Here is a 24629-nt window from a genome sequence, read left to right as displayed (position 1 = left end):
TAAACTGATAAAAGTTTTGATCTACTCGTATATAAATATTTTTGTAAACGTTGAAAGGGATCAACCATCAAAAGGTAATGAAATGAGATGAAATCCCCATTTAGATGCAATTAGGAAGATACTGATTAAACTAATTTATCAAGAATTTAAGAACAGATTATATTTTATAAGAAAGATGTAAACGCGCAAAGTAATAACCGTTTATTATTCTTAACAATGATAAGATTTAGCGATAGCCTTAGTGTCAAAGAAGAAACCAACAGTTCACCAAGAGTCCATGTTGATTTTGCTTGTGGTTTTCTGACATGAAATTGATCATAATTTTTGAAAAGTAGAATATACGAAATTACTCCATCTAGAGCATTTAGTTCTCAAATAAAATGAATTCTTCACATTGGAAACGTTCATTAAATTGTTAGCGTTTCACTTTGTTTATGTACTTTTCTGCAAATGCGACATTGCTGTTGGACATTTGTCCGTATCTTTTGTACTTACGACAGCAAAGGAAATGGAGCATTATCTCACAACATACATATACAAAATATCAATTTACATTTTGTATGATGTCTCAAGTTCTTTCAAATCTAAATGAATGAAAAAGAATCTACAATCAGTTTCGCACAGGAAGTCCCCATTTAGGTATTCAACAAGACACGTAGGGCTTCTCATACTTAAATAGACGTCCTACATGTGCGTATCTTTGAAATTTAACCATTCGTAACACACCAAATAAAATCAATTTTCACTTTTATTAGCGGTAAATTAATATCAGTGTGTCAGAAATAAATATTTTCGAGCACTTATCTTGTTTATAATTGGTTTTACAAATTTTTAGATTCAAAATAACATTCTGAAAGGGGACGATGGTTTAGTAGTTAAGGTTTGTGCCGCTGAACCTGGGGATCGTCCACACATTCTTATATGACACAAGTACTGCTTACTTTTCTAGAAAGCGAACTAGAGAGTGGTTAAAATATGTTCTAGTCTTTCATCACATAAGAGCTAAAATAAATTAGTATTAACAGATCTAAAATTTTATAACGCCCAAAATAGCTCATTTTGATATTTGTAAATTTAAATACATATCCTAAAACATCAACCTAACTGGCATACAGGATATACATTTTTACATTTGATTAACGATATAAGTGTCGTAAAAGTATGAGTTTTTCATTTGGACTTATTTGTTATCAAACCAATTTATGACTTAACGTATCAATGTATTTCATAAAAAGCCGTGCCGGAAGTAATCCATCCTAGTGAGGGAACATTCTCTTTTCAGTAGTTTCGTTTAAAAGATTATTTAAGTTATGTTACATGTAAAGTCGCTGCGGTGATTCAAGAGTAATAACGTAAAATGGATATACGTAGGTAAATAAAACATTACATTGGGGGATATCTACATTTAATTAACAATAATACATCTCTATCTTTTTCTTCTCTTGTGCCTTCTGCTTGAACTGATTATTGTATATTACAATTTTTATTGTTGATTGTACTTGATTCGGGTAGTATACGGATTGCTGAAGCCGACTTTCTACATTTTCTGGCAGCGGCGAAAACTCACAAAATAAGCAAACACTTTGAATACAAGTCCTAAAGCACTGAAACCAACTTTACATTTTCTGGCAGCGGTAAAAACTCATAAAATAAGCAACAACTCTGAATACAAGTCGTAAAGCACTGACACCAACTTTAAATTTTCTGGCAGCGGTGAAAACTCATAAGATAAGCAAAAACTCTGAATACAAGTCATAAAGCACTAACACCAACAGGTCGTATGTGTTTTAAAAGGTCTTGTTTTTATTAGAAAAGTTAAGACAAACCAGTTGTATTTTGACGAAGCCACAAATTTAATTAGATTATGATAGATTTCTTTACATAAGAAAATGAAAAATTACGAATACATTTCATAGGTTCTTAAAAAAAATTGATTAAAGGGATGGCTGTATGAAAGTTGAAAGTCATCATAGACAATAGATCAAGTGCAGTATTTTTCTTTATACACTTCACGTAACTCATTCAGGGATTTTAGATATCAGTTAGCACACTAATAGAAATGTTTTGGTATTAATTGTAATTTTTAATTCAAAGTTGTCCATTACTTTAGCAAGACCACTAGAAAACTAGAAATGAATTACACTGTTTGAAATGTAAATATTTCTTTTATATTAATGTACTTTTGCGAGCTATTTTATGCTTTAATATTTTTAGAAATCCCATAATATTGCGGTTTTAAACGTTTTCCAATATGATAATAAAATTATTTTCCGCTGTTTAATGCGTTGACATTTTATAGTTTTGATACAATCTGAACTCAATAATTTAAAAAGAAATATTATCACACGGATCTATATTTATCCGTAGTAATTAAAAAGCCATGACGAATTTATTGTTCCTTCTCTTAAGACGGAACACTTTAATTCGGTAAGTCACACTTGACTGAGCTACTGATATCGAAAGCTGTTGTCATTACAAGCTGGCCAGTCAAATTCCGTGACCTTAGAAATAACCTCTTACATTAAAACTATTCTTTCCTAATTGAGGCGACTCTCTGACTGAACGCGTTCCGTGGATTACATATTACTAAACCCGAGGATGGTTGATTTTGTTTGTTTTGGGTTTAACGCCGTTTTAGGATGGTTGATTGATTCTTTTATTTCCTCCATTTTGCTTAGCTCAATAGGTAAGAGCGTTTGTCTACGGATCTCGGGGTCGCGAGTTCGATCCTCGGGCGGGGCGTATGTTCTCCGTGACTATTTGATAAACGACATTGTGTCTGATATCATTAATTCTCCACCTCTGATTCATGTGGGGAAGTTGGCAGTTACTTACGGAGAACAGGTTTGTACTGGTACAGAATCCAGGAACACTGGTTCGGTTAACTGCCCGCCGTTACATGACTGAAATACTGTTGAAAAACGGCGTTAAACCCAAAACAAACAAACAAACAAATTATTCTTGAAGAACATAACGCATGTACAAACAGATAGACATATATCAGCAAATTTACATGTAAACAACTAAATAGTATCGTTACCTTCGAATGCATGGTTAATATATGAAAACAAACCCCATTGCGACCCTCTAATTATTCGCAACAAATTCACGCATCGCGTCGTAATGGATTGACCGGGTCAATGTCTTATTGCCGTATTTACTCAACTGAAAGTAGTAACAGATTTAATTTGTTGTTGGATTTAACAAATTGTGTTGAATAATAACTAGCGTAAATAATTACTAGTATAAAACAGCTAGACATTGCAACCAAAATTTTACAAGATGATCATTATATATTTATATAGATGTGCCCTAGAAGGAACTTTTGCTATGCTTTAACTTGTTTAATACATATATTAATTTGTAAATTCTAACATCCTTACGGTCGTAAATTTGTAGGCTAGATATGACCTTTATTGGCTGTGAAAAAAAAAACGCAATTTTTAGAAAAAAAAGTCATAAATGCACATTCATTCTGATAATCATAAGATATATGTAGCAATACTAGTATTACGTTAGAAGGCACATGACTAAGATAAATGAGCCGTGCCATGGGAAAACCAACATAGTGGGTATGCGACCAGCATGGATCCAGACCAGCCTGCGCATCCGCGCAGTCTGGTCAGGATCCATGCTGTTCGCTAATAGTTTCTCCAATTCCAATAGGCTTTAAAAGCGAACAGCATGGAGCCTGAACAGACTGCGCGGAGGCGCAGGCTGGTCTGGATCCATGCTGGTCGCATACCCACTATGTTGGTTTTCTCATGGCGCGGCTCCAATAATACTATTTCTAACAGTTGCTTATCGAACAGATACAGCCAGCTATTATATTATTTCTCTGCAAAACTCTACTCTAAATTAGATGGCTGCTCAACAAATTCCTAAACCATTTTTATTTTTTTATCTCCAAAACAATTCCTACTTCTTTCTTTTATTCTTATTTCATTAAAGGAAAGGGTGAGGGAGTGCGGGGACCGGGGTGAGGGTGGGGGTGGGGTGGAGAGGCTAACCACTGTCCACTCTTGGTTAACATAAGCATTCAGAAATGACGAATTTGAAACCTTGGTGAACTTAAACTTGATTTGATGTAGCTCTTAAAAGTTTAAACGGTTTATAAGTTGTTTTTCTTTCAATAAGCCTGCTTTTAGTTATTTTCTACAAGGCTGCTTGTTCAGACTCTAATGTGTAATATTTTGAAATGACAACTGTGTGACAAAGCGTGGAATAATTATATTGAAATTGATATGAACTAAGTGCATTTAAGATCTAAAATATATAGTTGGTGTTAGGTGATTATCTAGTCTTTAGGCAGCGTAAACAAAGACTTTACGGACTCGATTATTTGTTAAGTGACTGGCTTTATTTCTTACCAGATGGATTACCTATTTACTACAATTTTATTGGTATAAAGACCATGAATTTAGCCTCGTTGCAACTTTTTACGTATTCTCAATTGATGATTAAAGATAACGATATACATCAGTGTAAACCACTGATGGTTTTATGAAACTTTTCAACATTTCAATTTATTTGCACCATATTTTACTGCCTGATATCTGTATTTTCCCACATCTAACACCGTCGAGAGAAGGGTATAAATTTTTGCAGTTGGGGCCGAATAGCATACTAAAACATTTTAAAACATCACAATTGCAAGGGTGTTTTATAAGCAGTAAATGAAAAACAATACAAACATCAAATATGCAGCAAATGTCTACCGAAATCAAATGCTTTTATAGTGCACTTTATAGCAAAATGAAAAAGAGGCCAAAAACAAAATAAAAGTGTGGCATTATAAGTTGAAGAATAGCAAAGATGCCATCTTCAATTTCATATTGAAGAACGTTGATGAATATTATTTTAGTCCAGTACACATGTCAAAATCATGTTGTTTTTTTCGGTTTACCTCTTCAGAAACTTATTTCACCTTACAGTTTAACGTTGTTTCACATTATATCATAGAAACGTTGCATTGAAAGCCACTTGACATATCGTTAGAAGCAAATTCAAATGAAACTGCTTGAAAATTGTATTCTATATATTTATTAAAAGACGTTTTCATTCGGTATCCATTTTCATCAATCTATCAGAAAGTGATTGACGTTTTTATTTGAAACATACTTTTTTGAGGAAATCTCTGTGGTTGTGATCGTTGTTTGTTTAGATAATCCTAACACTTCTCTGAAAAAATGTATTACAGAAACACTAAATTACGTAAAGATCATTCTTAAAGTACCCTCACTAATGTATGGTATGTTTCGCTATAACAAGTGCATACGCTATAAATGTGTCCGTATCGGGCGTTATTCTGTCGAGTACATATAAGCTGATGTGATTAACTTATGTTTGACTTGCGATTACGCGGTTTGTTTATCAAACTAGAATACACTTGGCACAACCTATCCACACGCACTTAATAAATTTATGTTGAAATTTAAATTTTATCCTACAATGAGTTGTCGCTTGATGGATAAGAATACAAATGAGCCGTGCCATTGGAAAACCAACACAGTGGCTTTGCGACCAGCATGGATCCTAACCAGTCTGCGCATCCGCGCAGTCTGGTCAGGATCCATGCTGGTCGCAAACCCGCTATGTTGGTTTTCTCATGGCGCGGCTCAAATTTCTTGAAAAAAGTATGGACATATTTACTGCACCTGGATTGCAATGAGCATTCAATATAATAATTTATTAAGAAAAGAGTTTTTTAAAGCCTACGGGTAGCTCGCAATATTAAATTTAGCTGTATTAAACTATTTAAATCGACTTGCAGAATTTAATAATTCATTCAGTTTTATATTTGAAATAATTGTATAGCCTTTGCCATTATAACATTGTGTGTAGAAACGAAGATTTAAAAATAAATAAGACATTATAATGTAGTGAATAGTATTGTTATAGAATAAAGTTAACTAATATCATCATTGAAGTCTTTGTTTTTTCGATTTGACACCGAGCCATACGCATAGGACAAACTAGGTAAAAATTGATGTCACGTTTATCTGATATCAGATACATGTTTCAAAAGTTTACGAAGCTTCTCGAACTTATCCTGGACATAGCAAATGTGCAGATAGAGGTATATATGACAGCAGTTTTTGGCCAAATAAAGCAGTAAAGCAAGAGGAGAAAATTACGCAAATAGGATATATAATATTCTATAAATATAACAGTATTTAACTACGTACCAATACATCAATTAATGTTATTCACAGGTCTTTAACGGTGTTTGTATCTTCCTAAGTTGAACGTATATCATCAACTTATAAAGTGTAGTAATACCATATGACAATAGCTTGCGTAACAAAGATGCAATGAAGTAAAATAGCTGTTATAAAACACGCTGCGTGAAAGTAAAAAGAGGACAGAAGTTTACATAGTGTACATATGTGCGTCATACTGACCACACTTTATCAAAAATACATTGGCATAGAACAGATACACGAATATGACTTCAGTACTTTCAAATGGGCTGGATTTAATGACATGAAAAAAATAGTGTATGTTGTACAATGTGGTGTTTTTGTCACATGATTGGCGTTGGGGAAATGAAATAAGGTCTAGCTATGTTTTGGTATTACACCAGTGTAATAACATTTTGACGTTGACGTCATTTGAACTATGGACTCCGTTGGTCGAATTTATTTGGCTTTTGATAATAAAGGAAGTATGCATTTCAGTGCTTAAGCAGAAACGCTCACAGCTGACAAAAGAATACAATGGTGTGTCTATCCATACTTGAAAAATTCATTATGTAAAGAAACCCCTGAAATATCCGCTATATCTAAGTGAAACCTGTGGACATCCTGGGTTTTATTTTCTGCAGTGTCATTTCTTAGTCAGCACTTCTCGCATATATTGTGTTTTTCGATTATAGCTTAGCTGTCTCTATAGGAAGACAAAATAAATATCTTGTACGTCTCTTTTAACGCATATTTACATAGTATTGCATAAATACTTGTAAGCTTAATTTACAATTTGCCCTAGAAAATGTTCAACCCCAATGTTCGTCTACGATTGTTTAACGGAATAATCTTTCATAGATGGAATAACCTTACACTTTCTACAAACTGTGTGCATGGAATGAGAGGAGAAGACAAAACAAAGCGTCAGTAAATGTTTGGGTACACGTAAAATAATTATACACTTTGTTTAGTTGTTAAATTAACATAATCGTTGCTTTAAACTTTTTGAATAAAAGTCGTTAATATCAATGTTAAAACTGAAAGTATCTTAAACTTAGCACATACAGTTCATCTTTGAATGTTTTCAATACTGTCCGTAGGCTATTCATGGTCAAAGTTTAAAGCAGTTTGTTTCTGAAAAGTGATAATTTATTTCTAATGAACCCGCCGAACCTATTACGTTTTTATGTTACGTTCTAAATACAGTTAGATTCAATAAAGTCAGTGCAATTTGCAACTTTTGAAAATCATGATACTCGTTATATGACACAGCAGTATTTCTCATTGAATTCTCAGAAATTAAGACCCTTCACTTTACTAGTCCCTGAGACAAAGACACATTTGCGTGAATCAGTATTTGTCACGAAACCAAATCGTCTGCGATTAGTTTTAATTAAGTCTGAGGGTTTTACATCAACAGTATGTATCTCGTTTATCTCTCTTTTATATTTTATAAACGCGTCAATACAATTAAAGGAAAAAGAAAGTCTAAGACATTTAATCTTTTAATGAGCTTTTATGTGCTGAATATTAAAAGTACGTGCTGTTTGTAAGACTAGCAAAACCTGGTCACTTTTTTGACATGACAACAGAATCTGACATAGAAATGCCAATGCAGCCACGTCAACGCTGGTTTCAGAAAATTCATTTATACACCGGACAAACATCTAATTAATCAATATAATACCTTTTGTGTAAAATTCTTGTGAAATGTACAGTATATTTTAACAATAGACTATGGATTTGTAAGAAACGATTTTATTTATGATTAATTTGACTGAATTGATGTAGTTACTGGCTTGTCGAAGATTTTATATTTCAAAAGACGAAGATTTTATATTTCAAAAGTATAAATACGCTGAAACGTTATGAAATATTTTTATTTTAATGAAACCTTAATCGTCATAGATTCAGTGCAGTACACTTGAGATATTCCAAGACGTACACAATCTTTATAGTTACAAAGCAGTCTTACAACAAAGTTCTGCTACAGTTTTAGTAGTTTGTCGTGCTAGATATTGATCATTATACAAATCAAAGTTAAAACATTCTAGAGAAAGACAAAAGTCTTTCAGACTAATATCTGCAGCTGCCACAGGAGCAGCATTTATGACAAACTGTGATGCAAAATAGTTTCATTTATTTTAATAATATTGAATTAAATGGAGAAATTATAACCGATTGTGGGCACAACGACAATGAACATAATTTTCGGAGCGTCTTATATACGGCAGATTAGGTTCACAAGTTATTGATTTGATAACTTTTTCCAAACGGACCAATATTTTTGTCAACATGTTAAGGTATCTTCCTCCATCACAAAAGAAACAACAACCGGAAATTATTGCGATATAGAGTATATTTATTTGTTTTAGTGTAAGATTGAAATGTCTTTTACGAGTGAAAAACAAATGCAATATTTTCAAGAGTGGCATAGCCACGAGTGAAAATGTAAGATATGGTGTTCATGAGTGAAAGATATTTTCATCTTACATGTAAAGCAAACAAATTTTCTATTTATTTCATGTTTTGACTTAATATTTCAGTTTTGAGTTTCTTACCGTGAAAAATATATTTGATATTGTTCACTGCGAACCTATCAGATCTATTTGAATTTCCGCTCAAATATGTAGTTTGTAATTCATTGTAAAACATATAATAAAATATCTGTATGCAGCAACTAGGAGCATAAATCACGATATTCAGCTGTTTGCTTGCATGGTTTCTAACTATTACTTTATTTATTACTTTTAGACATTTTGTGTCTAAAATTGGCGCGTACGGTGAGAAGTGCAGAATTAAATGTTTTCCTGTGAGAACTTCATAGTCCAACAATCTTCCATGGAATTCAAAAGCTTCGGTCTTTTTCTTTGTTTTTAAACAAAACTCCTGTCGTAATACTGACACGTCGAGAGGAATAGAAAACTCATTTTTGTGTAAAAAATAAAACAACAGAAAAAAGAAAAATGTATGTAACTTGAATCATACAAAAATAAATAAAAACCTTTCGATGAATAAAATGTAACAGTGCTGACATATTTAATCACTACCATTAACCTATAATGCTAAAATATAAAAGTGAAAGTCAATAGCAATGTTTTGATGTTCACTGTGAGTGATATTTAGTGCTCATTAATTTTTCGTACGTTAATAATAGTTTTATCATAAATGATTATCTATTCCGACGGCAGACATAATATTGAGCGTTGGTTGAACCATATCTCTAAACAGACATATTATTCAACTCATGCGCTGTGTTCAGCATACAGTAAACAATGGCATGAATTAGCGACCGACCAACTGATTGAATCATAGTCACCATGGCGGTTTGTCTGAAGGAAGTATGTTGAAAGTCTTTTGTTCTTGTTAGGAAGTAGCCACTAATAATGTATAAAATATAACAGCATTAAAATGTTTAAAGCAACAATCCGTCTTTTGTTAAATCATTCATTTTTATTAGTACAAATAATTCAGAATTAAGGAAAAGGCAATGCTTTTAAATTCTTGTTTCTTTGTGTTAGTTATCTTTAATACAAAGTGAAAGACTTTTCAGAAAAGGCTTAAAAATAAGAACAATACTTGATATAAATGCCAGCTATTCTGTTTCCATGGCAACATAGAAGAAAATGGAAAATTTCAATTATTTTTAGATAGTTTTGAACTGTATTCTCTAGAACTGTAAAATACATGTAATTTCCTTCTTTTTTCCAACTAGAACGAAAGAAGTTATCATGTTCTGCTTCTTGTACGATTTAATTGACAACGCGTTTATGGATTTCTTTCTTAAAAATGTGCATGTAAGTAAACAAATATCGTATTCTATATTTTTGACAAGCTTGTTTCAGGGCGGTAAAGGTATGTTCAGGCAATATGTAATATGTTCAAGTTCACTTCAAATAATGTATCTGCCAAGCCTGCTATTCAAGTAGTGCAATAACAGACTTTTGTAAAATGTCAAGAGGTCATAACTATCAAACCATAGGTAGTCATGAAAAAGTGTCAATTGTACTTCGTTATGTATGACAGATGCACGTATGAGGTGACAAATTGTATGCCTTGATACAAAACTTTTACGGGAACATATTAACATACCATATAAAATAATAAATCTACTGACCTATATTATTCATCGTGGACATGCCAGTAACAAATACATTTATGCCATATTATGGTTTTCAATTCCTGAAATGTCAGTTCCAAGGTCGATGCTATTCGGTTTGATTCTATCTTTATAGTGTAGAAAATGTCTGAATGCCAGTTTCATTTACAATTTCTGTCTGGAAATGCCTTTCTCCAGTATATTGACAAATATGTCAGAACCTGAATTACTACTTAGAAAAAAAAGTGTGAATGAAAAACGAAATGAATAAAATAATTCAAAACTGATTCCATTCAAAGCACATATATATTTCATTAATTACACAGTTACTTTCCATTGTTATAAATATCTTTTATAATAGTAATAATATATTAATATATGGAGCTTATTTACTTAAATATTGTTCTTATAACTGCTTCTTTTGCTGTTTTTTTTTTGGTCTAACATATGCAATTTCCAAACGTAACGTCATACTTTGATGTCATGTTAAGTGACATCGTGACGTTATAAATATGTTATTGTAGATTGTATGTTTGCTTGAAGAAGTATTTCACCACGCATCGCGTTGCAAACATGAGGTGTCTTCTTTTTTGCCCATATTAAGCGCATATAATGTAACTTAGCACATCAGTATCAACTTGTTTGAGCCTGTTCATTGGAGGTAATTAACAACACAACACCCCTTACGGCCCCTAGTATCGGCTTACGCGTAATTCTTAAGAATTCAACAAGCATCTCCGGAAAAAAATACTGTTAACTGACTTTCAATATTGCGAAGCAATGTTTCTGTAGTAATTCATTGAATGTAACGCGATTCAAGTTAATGATCAATGTTGTAGAGACAACCCATTTGAGTAATTTACAGTTTCTGTTTATAGTTCTTGTCACGCAGTCGAATCATCTGCCATTAGTCTTAATAACTTTCAAAGGAAACGTTGAAATTTAAGTTTGCTACCTAATTACTTTACTAACGAACTTACGTGTTTTTGTACGTGTTTTGTAAATGCACCGTCTGTTAAAGTGAGATACTTTGGACTGTCTTAAAAAAGAGTGACATTTGACCATTTTGTTTCAAGGAACACTGTTACTGTGTCGAAACTGAGATAATCAGCCCAAGTTTGCTTTATGGCATGATTGAGCTTCTACAATGCAAAAACAGTGAATGTTCATAAAGGCTTGTAAAAAGACATTTAATAAAACTAATCAAGAACTTGATATAGATGAAATAAAAAAGTATATTTTGTGTAAATTGTTTTCATGTTGTGTAACACAGTAGCAATGAAATGTTTAAAAATATCAAATTTGCAACAAAAAGGTGAGTCAGTTATTAAATCCTTTGTAAATTTTCCAAAAATAACAAACATATCATTTTTACAATTCCCAATTTGTTAATAACATGAGATCTAGTACTGCACTCGAACTGCACTCGAACGTTGGACTTAGCTGAAAATTCCGAAGTAACACTGTTGTAGACTGCCATTTATAATTTTCACTTTTTTATAGGTGCGTGCCGATCTCAGTAACTGTGCACAAATGAAAAAGTGTACACTGCCTCGCGTGTTTCTGAATTTTAGAAATTTTCTGAAGTTATGCGCAAACTCCATGTTCCTATCTCAAAAGTCAAGGTCATAGTTGGAGGTCGAAGGTCAAATTGACGTTTGTCCGGAGCATTGCTTCTTCATGCATGGGAGGATTTTGATGTTACTTGACATGAATGTTCACCATAATGAGACGGAGTGTCAAGCGCAAGAACCAGGTCCCTAGGTCTAAGGTCAAGGTCACACTTGACAGCTGGCGAGCTCGACATTCTGCCCGCGGGCATACTTAAGGTAGGGTACTTTTGTAAGGTGTTCTAGCAAATAGCAAAGTATCAATACTGTTTATTTAGTTTCGATGTGTTTATCTCAGTTAACAGCAGATAATTATAATAATGGCATTTGTCTTGTTGAGCATAACTTCAACTTTTATGTAAACTTTGAATCTTTCCTAAGATCTTTGCGGGATTCCTATGAGACAGTGGTAGGCAATTAACAGTTTTGCAATGATGTGTTAAAAAGTAGAACATAACTCGCGTAAAAAGTCATAGTAAACAATTATGGAAACAACTAGTCCTTTAAAAAAGGCAAATGGAGAAACAAATTGATCAGTGAATATTACAATTTGCTTAAAGTGGCTGGTATTGATAATTTCAGTTCTAGATTTTTTTTTGTGTCGAGTAGCGGCAAACCAGTTTAGCTGAAAATAAATTAAAGATCAATTCACGAAAAACATAAAATCATGATGCAGTTATAAAGTTCTCGAAATGACATGTTTTGGTTATTTTGTTCACGTACATTATGATATTCAGTTCTATCTTAGGAGTGTCTAGGGAATGTCAAAATACTATTTTACGTCTCATTTAACGCAGATTTACATAGCATTGCATGAATATCGGCTTCATTTACCAAGTGCTCTCGGAAATGCCTGTCTCCGATATTCTAAAAGAATAATCTATCAGAAGGGGACTCGTATTTTTTAGAAACTTGCGTCATAGAATTATTGGAAATTCTGTTATAAATACATTTGTAATCACTGTAAAGATGACGAAATTTCTGACAATAAAATTTGTATATTTATCTATGTACATCACAATTAAAAAATATTTCGGTAATCAATTTATCAAACGAAGCTAGAATAGTTTTAATGACGTCATCCTGTAGGTTTTGTACCTCACATTTTCCATTTTAACATGATTTAAAGGCATACTTGTAATATGCTTTCAGAATATTTTTCAGGCTGAACTTTAGACCTATCCATTTTTACTAAATGTAAACGCTCAGAAAAAAATATATATAAGTCATAAAAGATAATTGTGCTGTTGATACCCGTTCCCAGTTACGTGTAGCAACAACTCGAAAATGATGAAAAATGTTTTAAATATTTTGAAGTTTGAATCCTCTAATACTTTCGTGCAAAAGCCTTATTTTGAGAGTCAAATCTTATTTTCGGCTGCATTCTAAACATCACGTAGAAACTCCTAAAATATAATTTTCCTTTTTCATTCTGTAATAGTCAACTTTATCAACTTCTCATGTATAGCGTTGATGTCTGTGAATATAAATTTTAAAAAGCTGTTCAGACAGAATGCGAACAGTTAAATCTTTATTGCATGCAGGTTTCTACATAATTCTGAAAGTACTAACTGAAAGATTCCCTTTTTCTATATATCCCAAAGAGAAAGCAAGTTGAGTAATTCGAAGTTGCTCTAAATGTATGTACCACTAACGATGTCATTAGTTAAATTGAAGTTAAAGGAAATTTGAAATTTACTTTGTTTTCTAATCAATTTGCATTGAGACAGTTGTCGACCTTATGTGTTTCGTAAAAGCTTCAGTTTTGTTAAAGGGAAGTAAAGGAAGTTGTGTTTTGTAAAAACGTCCAGTGTTGCATTTATTTTATCAGTTTTTCTATATTTAACTAAATATTCTAACTTCTTAGCACGGAAAACAGTTCTGACTCTTTTCAAACAGACATACTAATATTAACTCTGCTTTCATCACGGCATTACAGGGACTTCAGTTATTAAAGTTCTATACATTTGTAATTGAACGTGTTTACATTGTAAAGCCAAAATATGTTTTCATGTAAACAAAGCATCCATTTTACGTTTTAAAAAATAAATGATATATTACATATCAAACGGTCCTTCAAATCATAGTTAAATATAGTTATATTGTATGAAGGATTTCAACACTGTTGAAGAAACAGATTAAGGTAATTGGAATGGCAAATTTATATTTCTGTTAAATGGTACTTGCACAACATCTGCAATAAATCGGGAATGTAGATCCCTCGAAGCACGAGAACAAGCAAAACTGAAAATTGCAGACTCGGTTTGATTGAGTCTGTTCATGAGCATAATGAATGCACACTGCTCACGCCCCTAGCGGCTTAATGCAGTATTCATCTTAATCAAATGATTGAAATCAAATATCCCAAAGGCTGAAAAATAAACAAAACTGAGATGAGTCGGGCATTTTTACGGCGCCCACTGCACTTAACATACGTATTTAAACTTTCGAATGTAAATACCCGTCGGAGAAAAATTTGAATATTTTCTTGCATTTACTTGTGTAGTTCTACATGGCGCATTATCTCTTCTTTATCCAAAAACCATTGAACAGCAGGGGTAATGGCGATTCACGCTAATGGTAAAATCTTCTTATTAACGACGGACCATTTACATTAACATATTTTACATTCATTTTTATTTTCTCTTAATATCACCTTTCGTACGGCTTGAACTAAAAAGTGCAATTTCATTTCATTCGGTAGATGAAAAGACCGAATGTTGAAAAACGTCCATTTTAAAATTTGTAAATTGAGATATTATGTCCTACATCTATCTAAAATTCATACCGGCTAAACACCATAACGTTAAATCAACGATGTAAGCGTTAGATAAATGTGAATTCAACCAATATTTTACAAGTTTGTTACTTTACATAATTTATCTACATATTTATGAAAGTATCCACCTTGGTAAAAGTTGTGTTCTTATTAGTAGTGTCATTGAAAATACGTTGTAAGAAGGATTTTATGCCTATCGGGAAAGAATAAAGTTCAATACAATATTCATGATAAAACCATGCCAGGTAAGTGTAATATATTTGAATCCTTTATTTTTGTGTCCGCTCGCTTAGCTCAAGAGGGAGAGCGCAGACATACGGATCGCGGGGTTGTGAGTCGATTCCCTGTTGAGAAATATGTTCTCCGTAACGACTGACAAAAGACATTGTGATTGAACTCATTCGCCCTCCACACCTGATTCACGTTGGAAAGTTTGCAGTTACTTGCGGAGAACAGATTAGTACTGGTACAGAATCCATGAACACTTGTTAGATTAACTGCCCGCATAACTGAAATACAGTTGAAAAACGGCGCTAAACCACAAATTTAATAAATCAACCTCTTTGTGTTATTTTATTGTGTACATAATTATGGCAGTGATGTGGACTATGTATTATTGTCGCTGAATCATTTTAATTTCAGCTGATTTACATATTAAACATGACTACTGTAAGTGGATATTTCATGAAGTAAGAATTAAAATATTTACTTCATTAAATGTGTAATTCAATTGAATGAACAGTCTCATTTTCGCTGTAGAAAGAAACAGAAATGGTATACTTTTGTAAATGCACTTTACAGATAACTGATGAAAGTTTTGACCTACTCGTATATAATATATTTAAGTAAATGTTGAAAGGGATTAACCATTAAAAGGTGATGAACTGAGATGAAATCCCCTAGTTGAAGATGCAATTACGGAGATACTGATTAAACAAATTGATTAAGAATTTAAGAACATTTTACTTTTTTATCAGAAAGATGTAAACACGCAAAGTAATAACCGTTTATTATTCTTAACAGAGCGGCCTTAGCGGCATAGAAGTACTATACAACATGTAAATTCAGGAAACCATCATGTTGATTTTGCTTTTGGTTTTTTAACATGACATTGTTCATTTTTTGAAAAGTAGAATGTATGGAAATATTTCATCTAGAGCATTTTGTTCTCAAAAAATGAATTCTTCACATTATAAACGTGTATTACATTGCTGTTGTTTCACTTCGTTTATGTATTTATGAGCAAATCTGAATTAATATTTAAACAGCCATACATACAATGCTGATAGACCTCTGTTTATATCTCTTGTACTTACGAAGCAGGGAAAATTGAGCCGACATCCCTTAGAGTACAACATGCATATACTAGATATCGTTTTATAAAGTCTCTTTCAAAATTAAAAGTATGACGGCTCAGGAAGTCCCCATTAAGGTATTCAACAAGACACGTAGGGCTTCTCATATTTGAATATACGTCCTACATGTGCGTATCTTTGAAATTTAACCATTCGTAACACACCAAATAAAATCAATTTGCCTTTAAGTCAACGCTTTTATAAGCGGTAAATTGATATCAGGGTGTTAAAAATATATTTGTTCGAGCACTGATCTTGTTTATAATTTGGTTTTATAACTTCTTTAGGTTCAAAATGACATTCTAAAAGGAGAAGGGCGGTGGTTTAGTAGTTAAGGTGTGTGTCGCTGAATTTGGGGATCGTCCACACATTCTTATATGACACAAGTACTGCTTATTTTTCTATAAAGCGAACTAGAGAGTGGTTAAAATAAGGTCCAACTTTTCATCACATACGAGCTAACAATAACAATTAGTATTAACAGATCTAACATTTAATAATGCTCAAAATAGCTCATTTTGATATTTGTAAATTTAAACACATAGTATTATACTAATTAAAACATCACTCTAAATGCCAAACCGGATACATATTTTTACATTAAATTTTGATCAATGATTTAAGTGTCGTAAAGATATGGTTTTCATTTGAAATTATACCAATTTATTATTTAACGTATCAATATATTTCATCAAAAGCCGTGTCGACAGTAATCCAACCTAGTGAGGGAAACTTTTCTTTTCAGAAGTTTCGTTTAAAAGATTATTTAAGTGATGCTACATTTAAAGTCGCTGTGGTGATTCATAATAGAATAAAAACGTAAAATGAATATACTTAGGTAAATGAAATATTACATCGGGGGATGTCTACATTTAATAAACAATTATCAACTCTATCGTTTTCTTCTCTTCAGACCTTTGATTGAACTGATTATTGTATATCACATTTTTTATTGTTGAGTGTAATGTTTTGACATCTTAATTGGTAGTGTACGGATAACTGAAGCCGACTTTCTACATTTTCTGGAACCGGTGAAAACTCACAAAATGAACAAAGCTCTGAATACAGTAGGAATTGATACAGTCTTAAATCACGTTGTGTGTGTCTTAAAAGGTCTTGTTTTTATTAGAAAGTGATTTCAAGACAAACTTGGTGTAGTTTCATGAAACCACATTTATTTAGATTATACTACACCTGTATAAGACAATAAAAATATGAATACATTCGTATGTTCTCAAATAAATTGATTGAAGGAATGACTGTATGAAATTTATCATAGACAATAGATAAAATGCAGCATTTTCTTTATAAACTTCACGTAAACTAATTCAGGTAGGTTAGATATCAGCTTGCACAATTTAGCTATATTTTATATCTTTATATCATTATGAGGTTTTGGTTTTAATTGTAATTTGTAGTTAAAAGTTGTCCATTACTTTAATGCGACATCTAAAAGCTAGAAATGAATTATACTGGTTGAAATGTAAATGTTTCTATTATATTAATGTACTTTTGCGAGCTATATTGTGTATTAATATTTTTAGAAATCTCATTATATTGGGGTTTTAAACTTTTGCCAACATAATAAAATCATTTTCCGGCTGTTTTATGCCTTGACATTTTATAGTTTTGATACAGTTTGAACTCAATAATTAAAAAGATATATTATCCCGTAGATCTATATTTATTTGTAGTCATCAGAAAAAAAATGACGAATTGACCAGTATGCACACATTAATTTGTAAATTGGAAGAATACTGCTCATCGCTTTTTCTAGATCTTGAAGTCATTCTGCTTTCAGGCGTTGATTCATAGGCTAAATATTTAGTTTAATCATATTTTATTGTATATATACACACATATTCTATTTACACATAGACAAAAAACATACATAAATACAACAATGTAAATATCCAAAGGGTTGGGCCAGAAGTTATAACAACATTTTCGGGGGTCCTTTCCTTTGTAGGCTAAATATGAGCTTTACCTGCCGTGAAAAAAAAACGCATTTTTTAATAAAAAGGTCTTAAATGTAAATTATAATAATCACATGATATGGGTAGCAATATTACGTTAAGTTTTTAAGTTGTTTTCTTTCTTTCGATTAGCCTACCCTTTGCCTTTTCCTACATGGCAGCTTGTTCAGGAAATAAATAGAGGGTAATTTAATTAAAACTCTATTTTGTAATGTTTCGTTATGACAATTGTGTGACAAAGCGTGCAATAAACATAGGCAAATGTATAGGAACTAAACGCTTTGAAGATCTAAAATAGTTGGTGTTTGGGTAATTAGTGAAACGTGTTTATTTAAAAACATCTTATTGGAATAAATATTTGTGCCTCGAAGATTTGTTTTGTATCAAATGAGAGTAATCTTGTAATTCATATATACCAGATGAACTACGCATCAAGTGTATGACATTTGTTGCAATGTTATTAGTAAAAAAACCATGAATTTAGTCCCGTTGCAACCATTTACATAACTGAACCATTCATTTCTCAATTGATGATTTAAGATAACGATACACATCAGTGTAAAACTAGTAATGGTTTCATGAAAATTGTTAACATTTCAGTTTTTTACCACATGATATTGCCGATCATAACGCTCATATCTGTATTTGTCATCTAACACCGTCGGGAGAAGAACAAAATGCAAGTTCAGTTGGAGCCGGAAAGCAGACTAAAGCATTAAAACATCATTATTACATGGATGTGTTATTAGAAGTAAATGAAATACAATACAAACATCAAATGTGCAGCGAATGTCTACCGGAAGCAAAATTTTGTATAGTGCATATAGTGAAAAAATGAGGCCGAAAACAAAACAAAAGTTTAGCTTTAAAAGTTGAAGTACAGCAAAAACATTCCATCTTTAATTTCATATTAAGAACGTTGATATCATTTAGGTCGAGTACACATCTCGAAATCATGATTTTTTCCCCCGGTTTGACTCTTCAGAAACTAATTTCACCTTACAGTAACTTTTTATTTTCACAAAATATTCTAGATTTTTACATGTTACACTGCAGTTGTTAACAAAATGCTGCTTTACATTTACGTTAGAAGCTAATATAAAAGCTGCTTTCTAAATGTTTATCAAAAAACTTTTTCATCCAGTATCCATGTTCATTACCCTGTCAGGAAGTGATTGACGTGTTTTTGAAGAATACTTTTTTTGAGAAAATCTCTATGGTCGAGGTTGTTGTTTGTTTAGATAATTCTAAAACTTCTTTGAAAAAGTACTATACGTTATCATTATTAAAGTAGCCTCACTAATATATGGCATGTCTCGCTATAACAAGTGCATACGCGACAAATGTGTCCCTATCGGGCGTTATTCTGTCGTGTACATATAAGCTGATGTGATTAACTTTTGTTTGACTTGCGATTAAGCGGGTTGTTTATCAAACTAGAATACACTTGACACAATCTATCCACACGCACTTAAAACCTCCATATTTTATTCTGGAATGTGTGGCCGCTTGATAAATAATAATATGATTTTTTTAAAAAAAAAACAAAAAGAAAGTACAAATTTATTGCAACTAATTTGCAATGAACGTTCGATGTAATTGAAAAAGGAAAACAGTTTTAAAGGCCTACGGTACGATCACAGTATTACGCATGAACAAAATTAGCTGTGTTAAACTATTCAAATCGATTTGCCGAATTTCACTTTGATGATTCAGAGTTATATTTTAAAAACATTGTATAGCCTATATCAGTATGACACTGTGTGTAGATAGAAACAAGGATTTTGAAAAAATAAGACAGTTTTATTTAATATTTGCACGAACGTATTATGAGATTGTATTGATACAATAATACAACAAATACGTAACAAATGAAGTCATGAAGTAAAAGATTTGTATGAAAACATCTGCACGAAAGTACATGAGGACCCATATAGTGTAGAGATAGTACCTAAATTTTCATATTATGAAAAGCAATTAAAAAAATAACTTCGATTGCTTATATATATACAATTTAAGACCGAATGAAATACTCAAGTCTTGCTCTTATCATTTTCACACATGTTATTGATGATTTTCTGAAACTTCTTGCTTAATTTCTATGTACTCGCTCTTGCAGGTAGTCCTACCTATCTAGCCATTGATAAATATTTAATCCCCAATTATAACTGGATTATTGCAGAAAAAACTTATGTCAATGCAAAAGAGTTGTCAAATACATGCATATTGTATGATATCACAACATGTTTTAAGACTAATGAAATAAATTCAGATCCACTATTTAAGCTGAAATTTAGATATAATGTTATTAAAACCATATCACATATCATATATATAAACAAGAAAAAACTCTTCAGTATTTACCATGAAAATCGGCATTTAAATGAAGTGACTCATCACTAAGTTTTTAACCATACAGATACTGTATTCTGCCTTTTAATTTTCATCGTACAGGTGTAAATGTAAATTCAAGGTCGGATTATTATTTGGGTAACTGATTGATCTCTAGTACTATGTCTACATAGTGTAGGTAAGTGCGTCATAATGAACGTACTTTTAATTCTTTGGAAATAAATTGACAGAACAGAAATATACTCTGTTAAAATAAACAATGTTGACGAATATGAATTTAGTCCTTTGGTACGGGCTGGATTTAACGACATGTAAACTAGTGTATGATGTTGCATTTTTTGTCATGGTGAGAGGGAAAGCGAAATAAGGTCAAGCTATGTTTTGGTATTACACCAGTGTAGTAATATTTTGACGTTGGTGTCATTTCAACTAGAGACGCCGTTGGTCGAATTTACGTGGCTTATGATAATAAGGAAAATATGAATTTCAATGCTTCAGCAGAAAACCTGACAAATGATAAAAAGAGTGTAACATTGACGTGTCATTCTATATTAAACAGTTTATTATGAAAAGAAACTCCTTTAATATCCGCTACGCTATATTAAAGTGAAACCTGCGGACATCCGGGCTTCATTTTCCGCAGTGTCATTTCTTAGCATTTCTCACATATACTGTGCATTTCGATTTTAGCTTAGCTGTCTCTAGAGAATGACAAAATAGATACCCTTTACATTTCTTTTAACGCAAATTTACATAGTATTGCATGAATACGAGCTTAGTTTACAATTTGCCCTAGAAAATGTTCAACTCCAATAATGTTCGTCTACGATTGTTTAACGGAATAATCTTTCAGAGATGGAATAACCTTACACTTCTACAAACTGTGTGCATGGAATGAAAGGAGAAGATATGTTTCGACAATTTTAAATTTCGAGTGTCTAGCTAAACAAAGCGTCAAATATTTGGGTATATGTAGAACAATTATACATTTTGTTTAGTTGTTAAATTAATATAATCTTTGCTTTAAACTTTTCGAGTAAAACGCGTTAATATCAATGTTAAAACTGAAAGTATCTTATATTCAGCACATAGAATTCATCTTTAAATGTTTTCCATACTGCCCATAGGTGATTCATGGTCAAAGTTTAAAGCAGTTTCTGAAAAGTGACAAATTATTTCTAATGAACTCGCCGAACCTGTTACGTTTTTATGAAATACGTCCTAAATACAGCTAGATTCAATAAAATCAGTGCGAAAATCAAACAGAGCATACATGTAATATGTCACAGCAGTATTTCTCAGTAGATTTTCTGAAATTAAGACCCTTCAGTGTAATAGTCCCTGGGACAGGATACATTTGATTGAATCAGTTTTTAGTCACTAAACCAAATCGTCTGCGATTAGTCTGAATTTAGTCTGGAGATTTTACATCAACAGTATGTATCTCGTTTATCTCTCTTTTGTATTTTATAAACGCGTCAGTACAATTAAAGGAAAATGTGAGACATCTAATCCAATCGAATATTACAAATACGTGCTGTGTATATAAGTTACTTTTTGACATGTCAATAAAAAATGACATACGGCAATGACAATGCAGCCACATCAACGATGGTGTCAAAAATTCATTTATACACTGGACAAGCACAAGCACTGGACAAGGACTAATAAATAAAAAGTACCTTCTGCGTGAATATTTGGTGAAATGTAAAGAATACCTTAACAATGTAGAATGAATTAGTAAGAAACGGTTAGTCGTAGATTTTACATACGTACAGTTGTATAAATACGTTGAAATATTATGAAATATTAAAGAAAAAAAAATATTCACGTGTTGTTGTTGCATTTTACCATCGTAGATGAAATATTTTTTATAAATATTGAAAGCTTAATAATTATTCTAAAACGCACAAAATCTTTATAGTTACTTAGAAGCCTTACAATAAAGTTCTGTTATAGATGCAATTGCTTGTCATGCTAGATATTGATCATGATACAAATCAAATTCCAAAAAATCTATCTTGAGGAAGACAAACGTCTTTCATACTCATATCTGCCACGGGAGCGGCGCATTTTTGACAAACTGTGATGCAAATAGTTTCATTTATTTTAGTAATATTAAATTAAATAGAGCAATTATAACCGATTGTGGGTACAGCTACAACGAACATATTTTTCGAAGCGTCTTATAAACGGCAGATTATGTTCACAAGTTATCTATTTGATAACTTCTTCCAAACAGAACACTACTTTTGTCAACCTGTTAAGGTATTTTCCGCCATCACAAAAAGTACAGCAATATAGAGGATATTTCCTGGTTTCAGTATAAGATTGAAATATCTTTCACCCATGAACACCAGATGCAATATTTTCAAAAGTGTCATAGCCACGAGTGAAAATAAAAGAAATGATGTCCATGAGTGAAAGGTATTTTGATTTTCTATTGATTTCATGTTTTGACTAAATTTTTCCATTTTATAATTTCTTTCCGGTGAAAAGAATACCAGATATTTTTCACTCTAATGTGTAGATAGTTCAATGTTAAACATGTAATAAAATATTATCTACAGCAACTAGGAAGATAAATCATGATATTCAGTTGTTTGTTTCCATGGTTTCTAACTTTTACTTTATTTATTACTATTAGACTTTTCGTACCTAACGTTTGTGTATACTTAGAGAAATGCAGAATATAATGCTATCCAGTGTGAATTTTATAGTCCAACAATCTATCCAAAGTCAAGATACTTTATTATCTATATAATATTTGTTTGTGTATACACATTCCAGTATAAAATGCTAATTTATGTTCATATTACCGTGGAATAAACATTAAGACGTCAACATCTCTATACTAAGTGTTTGATGTACAGATTTCGACATTTTGCTCGCTTAATATTCAATTTAAATATAAAATTTTGTTTCGTAAGTTTACCAAGTCAAGTCCGTATGTTTTAAGATGTTTCCAGTAATTGACAATTTTTACCAATTTGAGCTAGTTCGTAAATTTACCAAGTCTTGAATGGCTTTTTCATCTAAACAAAAGACTGTTTAAATTTAAGTATGTTCGTAAATTTACAAAATCCGACTTTTTCTACTTTATATACTTTGGTAAATTTACGAACTTCTAATCTTGTTTTTTTTTTCAATATATGAAATTTTGTACGTAAATTTACAAAGTCAATCTTCTGAGATTTTTCAAACTTTTGCAATAATAGACAATTTTTATCAATTGAGCTAATTCGTAAATTTACAAAGTCTTGAAATGGTCTTTTCATTTTTAGAAAATGACTTCTTTTCAAATATTGTCATGTTCGTAAATTTACGAAATCAAACATTTTTTTACTTTGTAAAAACAAGTTCGTAAATTTTCGAACTCTAAATCTGTGGGGTTTTTAAATGTATAAAACTTTGTTCGTAAATTTACGGTCATCTTCTGATTTTTCTCAGATTTTTGCAAGAACAGAAAATTTTTATCAATTAGAGCTAATTCGTAAAGTCTGAAAAAATTTTATGTGAAAAGGACAGTGTTCTTTTTTAAATATTATTATGTTCGTAAATTTATGAAGTATGGAAAATTGGTTTTTTCATGTTAAAAAAAAGGATCGATTTGTTGTTCTTTTTTTTTTTTTTTTTTTTTTTTGTGTTCGTAAATTTACGAAGTCAAGTCTGAATGGTTTTCAGATATGTTTGCAATAATATGCAATTTTTATCACTTTGAGCTAGTTCGTAAATTTACGCAGTTTTGAAATGGCCTTTAAACAAAGGACTGTTTAAATTATGTTCGTAAATTTACGAAATCCAACTTTTTTCTAAATATATATTCTCAGTCAAGTTCATAAATTTACGAATTTGTAATCTTTCAATGTATGAAATTTCGTTCGTAAATTTGCGAAGGTTTTTCAGGGTTGTTTTTTTTTTTTTTTTTTTTTTTTGCAATAATAGACACTTTTCATCAATTTGCGCTTATTCCTCAATTTACGAAGTCTTGAAATGGTTTTTTCATGTTAAAAGAAGACTTGTTTTTAAATATTGTCATGTTCGTAAATTTATGAAATCCAAATCTGTTCTTTTTTAATGTATAAAAGTTTGTTCATAAATTTACGGAGACATCTTCTGATGTTTTTCAGATTTTTGCAGTAATAGAAAATATCTATCACTTTGAGCTAATTCGTAAATTTGGTCTTTTCGTGTAAAATAGGACTGGTTTTTAAATACTATTATGTTCGTAAATTAACGAATTCAAACCGTGATGGTTTTCAAATGTTTGCAA

The 24629-nt window shown here is 31.6% G+C and overlaps 1 protein-coding gene across 5 annotated transcripts in view; it reads left to right on the top strand.

Moving 5' to 3' along the window:
* LOC123564135 (synaptotagmin-15-like) overlaps positions 1-24629 on the top strand; it is a 397543-nt gene that overhangs the window by 155580 nt on the left and 217334 nt on the right. Inside the window, exon 1 of one of the 5 annotated variants that reach the window (XM_045357486.2) lies at positions 14789-14918. The exons of the other annotated variants lie outside the window; for them this stretch is intronic. Coding sequence (XP_045213421.1) covers positions 14912-14918 — 7 coding nt within the window. The 5' untranslated portion in view covers positions 14789-14911. Of the gene's footprint in view, positions 1-14788; positions 14919-24629 lie in introns of those variants that run through there. 5 annotated transcript variants of the gene reach the window in all.

Source organism: Mercenaria mercenaria, chromosome 2, assembly GCF_021730395.1.
Source record: "Mercenaria mercenaria strain notata chromosome 2, MADL_Memer_1, whole genome shotgun sequence".
Taxonomy (NCBI): domain Eukaryota; kingdom Metazoa; phylum Mollusca; class Bivalvia; order Venerida; family Veneridae; genus Mercenaria; species Mercenaria mercenaria.
This window is presented reverse-complemented; position numbering and strand designations above follow the sequence as displayed.